At 33.0% G+C, this 15,618-nt stretch overlaps 1 protein-coding gene across 1 annotated transcript; it reads left to right on the plus strand.

Annotated features, from left to right (window-relative positions):
• Nucleotides 1–9,169: 9,169 nt before the first annotated feature.
• LOC18032250 (probable serine/threonine-protein kinase DDB_G0282963) lies at nucleotides 9,170–15,215 on the plus strand. Its single transcript, XM_024191882.1, has 10 exons — nucleotides 9,170–11,582; nucleotides 11,661–11,867; nucleotides 11,943–12,281; nucleotides 12,376–12,462; nucleotides 12,556–12,708; nucleotides 13,290–13,453; nucleotides 13,534–13,681; nucleotides 13,888–14,010; nucleotides 14,117–14,204; nucleotides 14,872–15,215. The coding sequence occupies exons 1-10, from the start codon at nucleotides 9,357–9,359 to the stop codon at nucleotides 15,057–15,059; spliced, it is 3,723 nt and encodes a 1,240-aa protein (XP_024047650.1). The 5' UTR covers nucleotides 9,170–9,356; the 3' UTR covers nucleotides 15,060–15,215.
• The last annotated feature ends 403 nt before the right edge of the window (nucleotides 15,216–15,618 follow it).

Raw genomic sequence — 15,618 nt, forward strand, 5'->3', positions numbered from 1 at the left:
CCAAAGGGGGAGACAAAATAATATATCATTTTGATGTTATCAAAAAGAGAGAATAATATAGATTTTTTAATAAGTTTTGATGATTAATATGTGATTATGGTGATGATTTTGAGATATGATGATGATTTGATTACATGGTGTGTATCATGATTTAAAATAATTTCGGAGTAATATTACTAAACTTGTATTTGAGGTGATGCTTATTGTTAGGGGGAGTATCTATCCCAATTTCTACTCGGACAACATGAGTAACAAATTTATTATGCTTTTTCTTTTCCACTAATTTTTCTTTTTGATAATGAGGGGGAGAAGAATACATGTATTTAAATTTGTTAATTTACCTAAATTGTAAGAGAAGCTTACATTTAAAGGGAGCAATTTGTGGAATCATTCTTTAAATACATGAAAAGTTTGTCATCATAAAAAAGGGAGAGATTGTTAATATTTATGTATTCTTAATGTTGATTTTGATGATAACAAACAAAATTAAGAATGATTTAGTTTTTAAAAGCTCAAATTATTTTTATACATTTTAAATAAATCATTATTTTCACATTTTAAAGGTTTTTATATTTAATGGAAAAATGATTTTATGAAATTATTTATTTTTCAAGTTTATGGTTTAATTGAAAGAGTTATGAAAACTTTGAAATTAACAAGTATTGCTTGAAATTTTGGAGAAAGATTTATTTGAAAAGTATTCATAGCAGTTTGGGCTATATCATAATTTTATAAAGTTTTAGGAATATTAAGCATTATTTAGAAATTCTGAAATTAGACTTATTTGCTAAATGTATAACGTTTTGGGCCATAGTACAAATATATAAAGTTTTGGGGTCAAATTGTTATTTTACAAAATGGTTCACTGTAGCAGTTACTGTAGAAAATGACGATCCGACATCTTGATAATGGCTCGCCAACATCTAACAGAATTGAAAATTAGCCTTTGGACCTAAACGGCGATCCGACAATTTAGATAAACGGCTCGTCGATATCTAACAGAACTGAAGATTAGCCTCTGGACCTAAACGGCAATTCGACGTCTAAATAACGGCGATCCGACGATTTGAAAATCAGCCCAACGGTCATATTGACCAGTCAAACGATGATCCGACATCTAGTTAACGGCGATCCGATAGTGCGCAGAAAGTCAATAACGGCTAGTTTTCAGCTCCATCTATAAATAAGCTCATTCAAATTCAAACAAGAAGAATTCTAGCGATCATTATTGAGCAAAATATTGAGAATACAACTTTCATTGAGCTTTAAATCCTTGTATTCATCTCATTCATTCACACATTAAGCTTTCACTTGTGATCAAACACATTGTGTGAGAGAGATTCATTTGTAATCCTTTTTGTAAAATCAAGTTATGTAAAATCAAGTTAAAAGATTGTAAGTGTTGGGATACACGTGGGTTAAGAGATTGGGGATAATCTCTTGTTGTGAAGGTCCATTGACACCTTTGAAGTCAATTGTAAGCATTTGAAGCCCTGGAGGCTTGCTTAGTGAAATCCTCAAGCCCGGTGAACTTTGAGGTGTGGACGTAGGCGGGGATTGCCGAACCACGTAAAAATCATTGTGTTTGCTCTCTCTTTCCTTATCTTTTCATATTGTGATTAACTTATTTGTTATTGCTTTAAATTTGTTCTATATTTGAATTAAGTTTTTCTTTATAAATTGAATAATTTTTAAAATCTCAATTCACCCCCATCTTGGGTTGCATAACTAAAATTTCACTCTCAAGGGCTAAAATGCCATGAAGCGACACATACTGTACAAAATGCCACGTGCAAGTCATTTCATATGAAAAATAAATTTAAATATTTTGGCGCATTGTCCATAACCATTCTGATTATGATTCTAATCGTATTATACAATATATATGTCCTAGACCAATATTAGGTTTTTGTTCTGAATGTGAGAATGTTATTGTGGCTCTGATTCTTTTTTTGGCCAGGTCATTAGGAGTATAGGTAACACTGTGTGACATGAACTAATCTTTTTTTTTTCTATGTATACATGTTATAAGATTTGTTTTCATGGTTAATTGTGCTTTTGATATTTTGAATCACTTATGAATTGTGTCCTTCTGTTATAATATATAATTTTTTAAAACTTATGTTTTTCAAATATGTTTCGATAAGAAAAGTAAAACTTGCAATACATTTGGTACCTAATAACTCTAGTTCATTGTGAATAGTTTTATTTTTCGAGTTGACAACTCCCTCATCATTACTTTTTGCAGATTGAGTAATTTGCTGAGAGGCGTGCTTATCTTTAGAGACAGAGATTTACTTTTGCTAGTTGAATATGAGAAGGATGGATTTCTATTTCCTTTAATTTTGTTTATCTTATGAACTTGTATTTGGAGAGTTTTGGAACTTTTGTTATATTTATGTTTTCGCAAGAAAATGTTTAGTATTAGACTTGTGGATTTGTCGATTTGATTAATAAAATTTGAGATATTTCAGTTTGAGATTTTTGTGTAAAGAATTCAAATTTGTAAGTAACCTCATTTTTTACGTGCTCCATACATGTTAGATTTGCAGTGTTAGATTTTGGGTGTTTCAGTAATGAGCTTGTTACTTGCAGAGTAGACACTTATATTGTTACATGGAGCCTTTTGGTATATGTGCCATTTCCTTCGAGATCGATATATGTGAAATACTAACTAGGCAACCCAAGAGGAGGGGTGAATTGAGATATTAAAAATTATTCAATTCTAAAACAAAACTCAATGCAAATCTAAAACTAACTTAAAACAATAACAAATAAATCAATTACAATATAAAAAGATAAGGGAAGAGAGAGCAAACATAATGATTTTTACGTGGTTCGGCAACCCCCGCCTACGTCCACGCCTCTAAGCTCACCGGGCTTGAGGATTTCACTAAGCTAGCCTCCCAAGGCTTCAAACGCTTACAATTGACTTCCAATGTGTCAATAGACTTTGACAACAAAAGATTATCCCCAATCTCTTAACCCAAGTGTATCCCAACACTTACAACCTCTCAAGGATAAATATTACAAATGAATTTTCTCTCACACAATGTGTTTGATTACAAATGAATGCTCAATGTGTGAATCAAAGAAACAAAAACAAGTTCAAAGCTCAATAATAGTTTTATGCTCAATAGCAAGCTCAATGATAACTCTTGGATTTATCTTTATTTGAATTGGATTGAGCTTATTTATAGTTGGAGTTGAAAACTAGCCGTTATTGGCTTTCTGCTCACTGTCGAATCACCGTTAGGCTGGATTTTCAAATTGTTGGATCGCCGTTAGCGTCCAGAGGCTACTCTTCAATTCTGTTCAATGTCGGATCACCGTTATCGAGATGTCAAATTGCCGTTTTCTACAGTTACTGCTATAGTGAACTATTTTGTAAAATTATAGTTTGACCCCAAAACTTTATATAACTGTACTATGGCCCAAAATGTTATACATTTAGCAAATAAGTCCAATTTCAGAATTTCTAAATAATGCTTACTATTTCCAAAACTTTCTAAAATTATGATATAGCCCAAAATACTATGAATACTTTTCAAATAAATCATTCTCCAAAATTTCAAGCAATACTTATTGATTTCAAAGTTTCCGAAACTCTTTCAATTAAACCATAAACTTGGAAAACAAATAATTTCATAAAATCATTTTTCCATTAAATATAAAACCTTTAAAATGTGAAAATAAAGATTTATTTAAAATGTATAAAAATAATTTGAGCTTTTAAAAACTGAATCATTCTTAATTTTGTTTGCTATCATCAAAATCAACATTATGAATACATAAATGTTAACAATCTCCCTCTTTTTGATGATAACAAACTTTTCATGTATTTAAAGAATGATTTCATAAATTGCTCCCTCTAAATGTAAGTTTCTCTTACAATTTAGGTAAATTAACAAATTTAAATACATGTATTCTTCTTCCCCTTATCATCAAAAAGAAAACTTAGTGGAAAAGAAAAAGAGTAGCAAATTAGTTACCCATGTTGCCGAGCAGAAATTTTGATAGAATCTCCCCCTAACAACAAGCATCACCTCAAATACAAGTTTAATAATATTACTCCCAAATTATTATAAATCATGATACAAGCCTACTCCATATACAAATCATCACATAATTCATCAACCATAAAAAGATCATGAACTATTATTCCATCAATTACCAAATCAACAACTTATAAATTATCATATAGAACAACCATGTAGTCAAATCATCATCATATCCCAAAATCATCACCATAATCACATATCAATCATCAAAACAATACTCAAAGTGCATATTATTCTCCTCCTGTTGACAATATCAAAATGATATATTACTTTGTCTCCCCCTTTGGACAATAAAAAAGTTAGTTTGTTTATTGAGTTTTTAATTTGTTTATTGAGTTTTATAGTCATTATAATTTATTGCAATTTCCAAAAAATTAATAGATCTAACTCGTAATAGATTTTGGCAAAGCTGCTCTTATCAGTTGGTGTCCTTAGTCTTAGAAGGACTATTGACATGTATATTTGGGACATGAAACTTTTGTGATTTATTAATGTAGATCCTCAGGTGCTATGGACTGATTAAGCAACCCAAGACTCTGCCCCAAGACCTCTAGCCAACAGAACAAGATGCAGCAAGATGGTTAACTGAGAAGCTATGACTAAGATAAAACTATGGAACTAGATGATTAACCAATATGGTCTAAAGAATCAATAGAAGTAACGTAATCTAAAGAACAAAAGAATCTTAACGTGGTTCAGCTAGATTTCTCTAGCTTACATCCACTGGAGGCCAAGAAACACAGTTTTATTGATTTCAAAGATGAATTATAGAGTAACGCATCTCCCCCAAGAAAGATCACAACTGACTTTATATAACCAGTTCCCTTCTCTCTCTTCAGCTCTCTCTGCTTCTCCAATCCGTTGCTTCCACATCAGCTGTTCCATGACAGCTTCAGTTAACGAACCCAGAAAATCCCCAGCACTTCACATGAGTTCCTCATGCGTTTAACGACTTATAACGAATCTCGCAAGCTGAACACAAGCACGTGATATAAGCGTGCTTCACTTAAACCTAAACGACAAACCCATACGTCATTCAAACGTATAATTCTTTTACTCTTCAAAACGTAGAACCAATTGTCGTTGTGCTTAAATGTTTCCAGCTTCTAAATGCAAGGCCTTCTGTCGTTTTGGTTTTCTGGATTTGCTTTCACAGACAACAATTAAGCTTAATAGATCTTTTACTTTTGGGAGTTATTTTGTTGAACTCTAAGCTTAACAACTTTATAACAGTTTAACTTCTCTCATTATTACTATATTTGTTGCATTTTTGAGATATTCGTAGATAAAAACATGATCCTTCCATCCACAAACATATAATACGTTAAACCCTAATTTACATGTATCTGTTATTGTTCTCAGGCGCTGTTGCAACACTTGATATCATCTAAGTAATAAGAAAATTACAGTATTAATGAAAACTCAATTATATGTCGAATGAAGATGCTGACATACAAATATATAAATTGATGTTGTCATAGAATTATCAATATCCATGCAATGAAATTCCTAACAAGTAGGTTTCCTCCCTTTCCCAAAAGCAAATGCACTCGATTAACAAAGCTTCAGAATAAATAGCCTAGCATAACTTTCCTTCTTTGCATAATATTCCCCACAATTTAGAAGCAACATCACAATGGCGAAACAAGTGATTTAAAATCTCCTTAATACTTCTCCCACACGTCACACACCTTGAAGGCAAGATATGAATAAATTGTCATGGTTACTCATGTATTATGTACATTATGAAGTTTATATGTTTATATCTATCTGCAAGCAGTAATTTATAATTATAAAATTCTAAGGCACGCGCAAGCTTATTATTTTCAGATTAATTACCCTGTTACTCTCAGGTTTAGGTCAGACTTCATACGAAGATTACGATCATTTGAGTAAGGGGCCACAACACGTTGCTGCATATTCGACGTTTTCAGCATATGTTTATGCTTATTTGTATATATTTCATATGTATACATTTACTGTTTCGATGTGAAAAATAAAGTGACAATCCATGACAAACATCAACATCGAATGATTACAAGTCTTCTACCATATTAAGCAAAAAAAAAATTACTAATGAATTGCAAATTATTTTTAAGTAGCTTATTCAAGCATCAAATATAAATCAACCGATTTTTTTTTAAATAAATTATAGTATTTTCTTTTTTTTTAAGCGAACTAATTCATTAAATTGAAGTATATTAAATAAATTTTATTACATTTGATTATAACATTTGTGTATAGCGCTAATAATTATAAGAAAATGTCAGAAAAAAACATTACAATAAATAATATTATAAATTCAATTCAGATTTAAATAATAATTTTTAATTAATTTGAGCGTCCAAACTGTTTTTAATCTGATGGCCACGATTTACTCAATGTATCTATAAAAAGGGAGCCTTCCCCCCTAATTTGATATCTCTGAATCCATTTTTAGACTCTATTTTCTGTAATTCCTTCTCCATCTTGTATTTTCTATGTATTTTAATAAATTTCCATTTTACCCCTAATTCAATTATGAGTGGCTAATTTTCTTTCAAGCTTGGATTGAAGGTGAAGTCTCAACATGTGTCATAGGCTTTATTTGGTAAATTTATTTTCTCTTCCCCTCTAGTTTTTGTGGATGTTTTGACTTTTCGTTGACAAATAATAATAATCTTGTCTAGTACCGCCCTGATTTCACCGGCTCCCTAGTATAAGGTTGTTATTATTTAGCACGATAAGCCCTTAGTACCATATTGATTAGAGTGTGGTTCATGAGGTGTGGATTCCCCCCCTCATGATTTAATTGGTATTAATAAGGAATATTTAGCCCATGGTGCATGTTGATACGGATCCAGATACCCAAGTACGTCATTTCAATAGATTTCTCTTCAATTTATTCTCGTCATTTCAACTCCAATTTTAGAATTTATTCTCACAATTTCAATTCTAATTTTAGGATAATCCAAATCATTTTCACTACAAATCCAACCACCCTCATACAAAATTAATTCCACATATAATTAAAATCCACCTCCTCGTGGGATCGACACTCGTCACCATTAATCTATACTACAATAGATTCGTGCACTTGTAAGTTCAATAAAATTTGCACAACAAGTTTTTGGCGTCGTTGCCGGGGAGGTAAGTAATTTTAATTCATAGAATTAATTTTTGTAAATAATTTCTTTTAATTGTTTTCTTGTAATTTTTTATTAAAAAAAAGAAAAAAAAGTGAATTTACATTTTGAGCTAAGAATTTTTTTTATTTATTTTCTCTCTTCTTTAAAATTCTGTAATTTAATTTTCAATTTATTTTTCTTTGTAATTTTTTTTATCTTATTAATTTATTCTTAGTTAATTTATTTCACGTATTTGTTTTAGTATATTTTTATAGTAAGGTTTTAACATTTAAAATAATATAAAATTAATTAATATTACAAATCAAATTCAATTGAAATTGAACAAAAGCATTATTAGATTTAATGTTATTCAATTCAATTTCATTTATTAATAGGATGTTGTAGTATAATTAAATTAAAATTAAGTCTTAAATTTTAAATGAACTTTTCCACGTTTCATGCTTAAACCTGTCTCTAATCCTCCTATGTTTTATTAGCCTGCGTGTCTAGAGGCAGAAAAATCATAAATATAGGATGATTTGTTTTTTGGAAAATATCCACCGTCCACCCGTTTTTTACACATTTTTCAAAAATACACAATTCCTTCATTTTTTGGCTGGAATCCACCTAAAGTTACATTTTTTTTCACTTTTCCACTTCCGTTTGGAATCCGTTAAGAAAACTAACGGAAACTTAAAAAAATGACCATTTTACCCCCAAAACGAAAATTACAATTTCACCTTAAAAAATACCAAAAATAATAAGATTTAATGATGAATATCATTATTGGTACTTTAATAAAGTACAAAAAAATCTTAACTACTAGAGATTATAACTCAATTAATAATAAAACTCTATTTATCTTAAATTCAATTGATAATTTGTGAGATTGGGCTATTTTTAATACTACTGTTATAATTTAGCATTCTAATTACAGACATATTAAAAAAAAACTGCATTTGATGGTTATGGAATTAATTTATTTATTGACCGATGGGGAAAATAAATTAGATTTAATCTAATTATTTTTTGTAATTTTTAAGGTGAAATTTTTATTTTTATTTTGGGGGTAAAATGGTTATTTTTTTAAGTTTCCGTTAGTTTTCTTAACGAATTCCAAACAGAAGTGAAAAAGTAAAAAAATATATAATTTTAGGTGGATTCTAGCTAAAAAATAAAATAATTATATATTTTTAAAAAATATATAAAAAATAAGTGGACGGTAGATATTTTCTTTTTCTTTTTTTTCAGCAATTTATAATTTTCTTTACGAGGGAAAGAGGGAGGGAAAAACCATTAGTTAGTTTGCAGTTATGCCCGCGTTATTTTAAGCAAAGTCTCCCTCTCTCCCACCTCCCTCCCTCTGTCTGTCTGTCTTCACCAAATTCACAAAACAAAAACCAAATTTTAACTCTACTTTCTCTTTTGGGTTTATTTGCTTTGATCCCAAAAACTTGATGTCTAAAAGCACCAACCTTTCATTTTTAATTAAACGACGAATTTCGAAAAACTAACAGGTACCCATTTCATCATTCTTTTTCTTTGTCCAATTTTATCCATTTTGATCCCTTTTTTTATTGGATGCAAAATAAATATAATGTGCCCTTCGAATGTTGTGTCATAATTTTTGTTTTTCTAATTTAATTATTTGCATATAGTTTTAACGTACTATCATTTGTCAATAATGATGGTTTATTTGGTTGCTCTGACTGTTTCTTCCATGCAAATTCTTGAATAATTAACGAACTTCTTATGTTTCCACGGGGAATTTCTTGCAATGCATGTTTAATATTTGACGAATATGTGGACAGTGCAGGAATATGGTTAGTTGTGTATGTATTTCGTTTCATTTTGCTAAAATAAAGGAGGATTGAGCAAAGAAAAGAACGATTTTTTTTTTGGTCTATATAAATAATTTGATTTTCGAAGAGAGCTGGTGTTGTTAGGCATGATAATTGTAGAGCCTTTGTGAGTCAATAGCTCAAGGGTTTATAAGAAACAAATCGGCAACTTTGTATATGTAGTGAGGATTTTACTGTTCTTGGTGCATCTTGAACGGGTATCATAAGTTATGCATTTGATGCCATCAATTAGTTTAGTTTTTATGGCAATTAAGGAAGTAAGGCTTATCATTTTGCCGTTCTTGCGAATATGAAGCTATAAAGAAAGTAATATCTCTTTTGATACCATGACAAGAGAGGATCCAAGCATTTCAGGCCAGCCGTTGTGCAGAGATAGAGGAAACGTTGTGTCAAGCAACAGAGTTGATGCGGAAAGAAGCGTAAACAATGTTTGTCTGCAGACAGGCGAGGAATTTTCTTCAGAGTTTCTAAGGGATCGTGTTGCCGCAAGAAGAATAATGGTCATGAATGATGGAAAGTATCTCCAGACAATCCAAGCGGGTGTTAATATCAACCAGAACCATCAGGTAGTTTGCGGGGATCTTAATGGCATTGTCGGGTTAAGGAGGATGGACAACGAAGGCAATGCAAATGCCTCGGATTTTGCTGGCACTTTTGGATATGCGGTTGAAGCAAAGAAAAATAATTATCCTGATAATCTAAGCAGATGCCAGCTGCAATATGGTGCTGTTGGACAAAATTCAGGTATATTTTTTTATGAAAATCATTGTGATCAAGTTGCAACAGAATTGTCCGGTTCCCCTGTTTATGTTGTGGAGTCTCCTCAGTCTTATCATCCCTGCGGACCAGGTTATGCAGAAAGTCCTTTTACTAGAAAAATGAAATTTCTTTGTAGCTTTGGGGGAAGAATATTTCCCAGGCCCAGTGATGGGAAGCTTAGATATGTAGGTGGGGAGACACGAATTATATCCATAAGGAAAAGTCTTACTTGGGAGGAATTAATGAGGAAAACATCAGCAATTTGTAATCAACCTCATACAATCAAGTATCAGCTCCCTGGTGAGGATCTCGATGCACTTATATCTGTTTGCTCTGATGAGGATCTCCATCATATGATAGAAGAATATCAAGAGCAGGAAAGAATTGGGGGTTCTCAAAGACTGCGGATATTTCTCATATCTTTAGGTGAACCTGACAGTCCAAATTCTTTGGAGGGAAAGACCACACAACAGACTGATGCTGATAATCAGTATGTTTCTGCTGTTAACGGCATGCTAGATGCGAGTCCTCGAAAAAGTTCTAGTGGGCAGACTTTGGCCAGTCACACAACACAAATGGGCAGAGACTCTCCCACATTTGCTTACATCTCTGAAATTAAGGATCATAGTCCAAACTCCTCAAATGTGGGTGGGATGTTTTCAAATAATGCTAATAGATTACCTCCAATCTGTGTGGCAGGCAAGTCATTGAATCCATCAGTTCCTGTAACAACTTTTTCTTCTCAGAGTATAGATCCTTTCAATTCTAATGCACATTTTTATGTGGACTGGCCATGTGATGGCAATGGAAATGATAATCCTTGTGTTATGGACAAATTTCTTTGCGACCATTCCTATGATGTGAATTCCCTAAGTCATTATGATAATCTTCATGACCATCATCCATTGATGAATTACCACAAGCACAACCAAACTTTAGTAGAAACTGACCAGACTAACAACTGCCACTTGCATTTGCACAATTGTGGCCTCAGTAGAGATATTGTGCATTGTACACCGTATAATCAAAGTGATAAGAACTACAGATTACTTGTTCATAGGGAAAGGGTGCTTTCTGACTCAAGGTTACGGGTTCATGATAACAGCTCTACTCACTGTTTGGAAGAAGGGATTATTTCTCAGAGCCCAAGAAATATTGGAAGAGCGAAATCACCATCGGTAGTGTCAAGTTCTTCTAGGGGGTTTTCAATGCACTGGCAAGATGTAATTGATGAGAAACACCAAGGAACCACTTGTAAGAATCAGCCCTCGTTCAAGATGCTGGAATCCTGCAATGATAATTTTAAAACTGTTCAGGAAATCAAGGCTATGAATGGGAACCTGGCTTCCTCTGATCCACATTGGAAACACCATATAGGAAATAAAGAAGTTACACCAAATAATAAAGCCATTGAAAATAAGATTAACTACCAACCCAGCAGTAATCTTCCCATACGAGATTCACCAAACTCAGGAAGCTCAAATTTCTCTTTACAAATAGCTACTGCAGAAAGTTCTGCAGGTTTTATAATAGAGCACCTTTATGGTTACCAGTTGGATACAACAACTATGCCTGAGATTCAGGTCAAGAACTCAAATGCTACAAAGGATGAGAAGTGTGCTCTGACTGAGATAAGCCAACCAGTTTCCCCAGGATCCTCTGTAAAACTATCTTCAAAGGACGAGAAGTCTGCAATGACTGAGATAAGTCAACCAGTTACCCCAGGATCCTCAGTAAAACTATCTGTTTCGTCTCAAGCAGTTGCCAATCAAGAATGGATAAACCCAAGTTCCGTAAGTATATTTCAGTATAATTATTATACATTCTTAAATTAGACATATGTTTCAGTCATTTCTGTATGCTGTCTTCAGAAATTGATGAATCCTGCTTCAAGTAGAGAGGGTACAATCAATGATGAATACCACAAATATTACTATGGGGCTGACGAGGTATTTATCAGGAGAGTATCATCTGAGGGGCGAAAACCTAGAATTGCATTGTGCGCCCAAACTGAACCATCAGAAAACAGTCATAAAGACAAGATGCTTGCTAATCAAGAATGCATAAACCCAAGTTCTGTAAGTATATTTCCTTTTAATTTTTATAGATAAGCTTAAACTGGCCTATATATGAGCCATTTCGGTTGTCCTCAGAAATTGACAAGTGCTGCTTCAAGTAGAGAGGCTACTATCAATGATGAAGACCCCAGAATTTATTATAACTATGGGGCTGAAAAGATAGTTATAAGACGATCAAATGAGGGACAAAATCCTAGAACTGCCGTCCATGCACAAGTTGTACTGTCAGAAAATGATGATGAACACAATGTGCTCAAGTCAGCCGTTATTGTGGAAGATGTAACTGATAGTATACCTCCAGGAATCCCCTCCTCCTCATCGGTTGTGCCATTTGTACAAGATGATGTCAGTGATGATTGTCCATCTCCTATAGTAACTGAAACTGAGAGTGCCCATCCAGATTCTGACCATGAGGTAGCATTTGAGATTTTCCCTATTGTTTGTTGATTTGTTCCATTATTACAATGGCTTTGCTGATTGACATGAGCTTAAATCCTATCTTTCCTAGGATGTCAGAGGTGATGGCAGAGAAGTGGATGAATCTATTAGTGATGCTGCAATGGCTGAAATGGAAGCTGGCATCTACGGTTTGCAGGTTTATGACAACCATTTTAATTAATTTATGATAAACTTTCGTGAAAGTCTATATATGTTAAATTAAATGCATTATTCATATTCTTATCTGCAGATAATCAAGGACAGTGACCTTGAAGAATTGCAAGAGTTAGGTTCCGGTACATTTGGAACTGTCTATCGTGGAAAATGGAGGGGAACAGATATTGCCATTAAGAGAATCAAAAAGAGTTGTTTTTTGGGCAGATCACCAGAGCAAGAACGGTTGGTGGGTCTTCTCTTTCGTTCTACTCAAGATACTCTTATCAAGATATTCATATTTATAAAATTTAATTTTGTTAATATGCGTTACACATTCAGTTGTGGAAAATTAGAAACAAGTTATAGAAAATATTTGCTCCAAGATGCTTAAACAATTTTTTTTCTGGTTAATAAAAGCATGCATGTAAGATGACACTGCAAGATTATATCCTACCTTTTGGATTCTTAAGATCATAATAGTTCTTTTTTTATATATAAAAAAAGAATCCCACTCTTTAGTATATATCTTCATTATATATAGAGAGGCAAAATCTAGTGCAGATGTGCGTTGGAGTTTGCAATGTTCCTTCTTCCAGTAACTCTTTGTACAAACAGTTGCATGCCCATCCACACTAGACAATATACATAGCACTTCTCTTGTGTTGACATCCTTATTTTTCTAAATATGGACTAGTTAAAATACAAAATTTCACACAACCTTTTGTACAAAGAGATGGGAAGTCAATGCACTGGAGTTCACAAATTAGTCATTAGCAATCAGATTTTTTTTTTGGGGGGGATGGAAATATAACATTAGTAAATTTACAGATTAAAGAATTCTGGAGAGAGGCGCATATCATATCGAATCTTCACCATCCAAATGTAGTAGCATTTTATGGTGTCGTCCCCAATGGACCTGGAGGAACAATGGCCACTGTAACTGAATATATGGTGAATGGATCACTGAGGCATGTCCTTGCAAGGAAGGACAGGTGAGTCGACTAGCATATCTTATTTTCCTTTGTATCTCAAACAGGGAGTAGATTTACAGTCTTTAAAACTATTCCTGCAGAATACTTGATCGCCGCAAAAAGCTAATGCTCATGATGGATGCTGCTTTTGGCATGGAATATTTACATATGAAGAAAATCGTGCATTTTGATTTGAAGTGTGACAATTTACTTGTCAATTTGAGGGATCCCCAACGACCGATTTGCAAGGTGGCAAAAACTTAGATAATATTGACCATGGCCTTCTTCTATTTTGTGTCAACACTCGCAAACACCCTTGCTCTTGACATGTGATTAATTAAATGCTGTTGCTAAAAGCATACATAGACTAATGTCTTTGGATCTTTTAATCTGCGAGCATAAAATGATTGGAAGAATAGCATATTTCACTCAGAATTAACTTGCCTGCTTTGCAGGTTGGAGATTTTGGTTTGTCAAGAATTAAATGCAATACACTTGTATCTGGTGGCGTGCGTGGAACCCTTCCGTGGATGGCACCAGAGCTATTGAATGGCAGCAATAATAGGGTCTCTGAAAAGGTGAGGGTTATTTTCTCTTTTTCCCGAATAATCATAATAGAAGCAAATATAAGTGTGGAAGCCTATATGGTGATAACATCATTTAAGCTTTCTTTTCTTTGTCTAGGTTGATGTTTACTCATTTGGTATAGCAATGTGGGAAATCATCACCGGCGAAGAGCCATATGCCAACATGCATTGTGGTGCTATCATAGGTACGATTCGCACTTGGCTAGTCAAACTATTTCAAACTTTTCTGGATCAATTTTATCATCAAATCTTCTCAAGAGATTCCATGCTGGAATTGATTATGTGTCCCTTATATAAGTATTCGTGCATATTTATAAAATAATTTAAGCTGTTGAATAATGTAGTAGACAACTGTGTTTGTACATGTCTGTGTATTCGTGAAAGTATGTTTTGCGAAGAATAACATTTGTTAGTATTTTGTAATTCTCTTTTCAATGGGGAATATTAGTAGTTACATGGTAGATAAAGTTCTACGATACCTATCGCTGCGAAATTGTCATTAAATCCTTTACCTTCCATGGCAAAGCCATATAAAGTAATGTTTCATAAATTTTCTTCAGTGTAACATTTGGTCCCGATGGAAATTCTAAAGGTGGATATAGTAAATATTGATCTTCTAGTGGCATGATAATGTAGTCCTTCAAAAAATTGTGCAAATCCGAACTTTTGTCCCAATAGAAATTCAAGTGCTTGATTGTCTGATGATCAGCTACATTTTGATGATAACATTTCCATTCGTATGTCCGATATATTTTCTTCTTAAAGAGCTTATTTTGCTTGTTTTGATGCTTTATTATGATTCCTTACAATTTTGACACAAAAAATGTTACTAGCTGTGAACTTTATATGCAGGGGGAATTTTAAGTAACACACTCAGGCCTCAGATACCAGAACGTTGTGATCCTGAATGGAGAAAGTTAATGGAAGAGTGCTGGTCTTTCAACCCTGCTGCCAGGCCATCGTTCACAGAGATAACGAACAGACTACGTGTTATGTCAACGGCACTCCAGACAAAGCGACGGAATCATGCTATTAGATGAAATTAATCCAACGTTCTCACACAAGTTACATGCACAGAAACACACATACATATACATATATACTCATGTATCATATAAAAGTGTTGGATTTAAGGCTAAATTTGTTGAGTAGTTGCATTCAAATCATTGCTGTACATGTATAGATGTAAATTTTGTAGACTGGAAATATGAACCAAAGTTCAAAATGTTCATTCTAAAATTTGGTGTCAATTAATGCAAATCTTTTACTTTCAGTTTCAAAATTGTATTTGGAACCAATATGGGGTGAGTTTGGTGACGTATTTATTTGAAAATACTATGAAAAATACCTTGAGAATTAAGCAAGCACTAGATTGCAATTGCAGTACTGTGTAAATTTTGGTCCTTGCGCCTTAAGAAAAGCTTCTGTAACTCATATACATATTGATGAATATTCAGCACTTATCTATTACATGTATGGCTATGATTGTACAGTTCTTTGAAAAATTCAAGTTCGTTTTATAGTTTTATTTCCCTTCAAGATCTTTTACTTGTATTACAATCAGGGGTGTATGGGATTGTAAATCAATATAAAGTCATA

Source organism: Citrus clementina, unplaced genomic scaffold, assembly GCF_000493195.1.
Source record: "Citrus clementina cultivar Clemenules unplaced genomic scaffold, Citrus_clementina_v1.0 scaffold_9, whole genome shotgun sequence".
In the NCBI taxonomy this organism is placed as follows: Eukaryota; Viridiplantae; Streptophyta; class Magnoliopsida; order Sapindales; family Rutaceae; genus Citrus; species Citrus x clementina.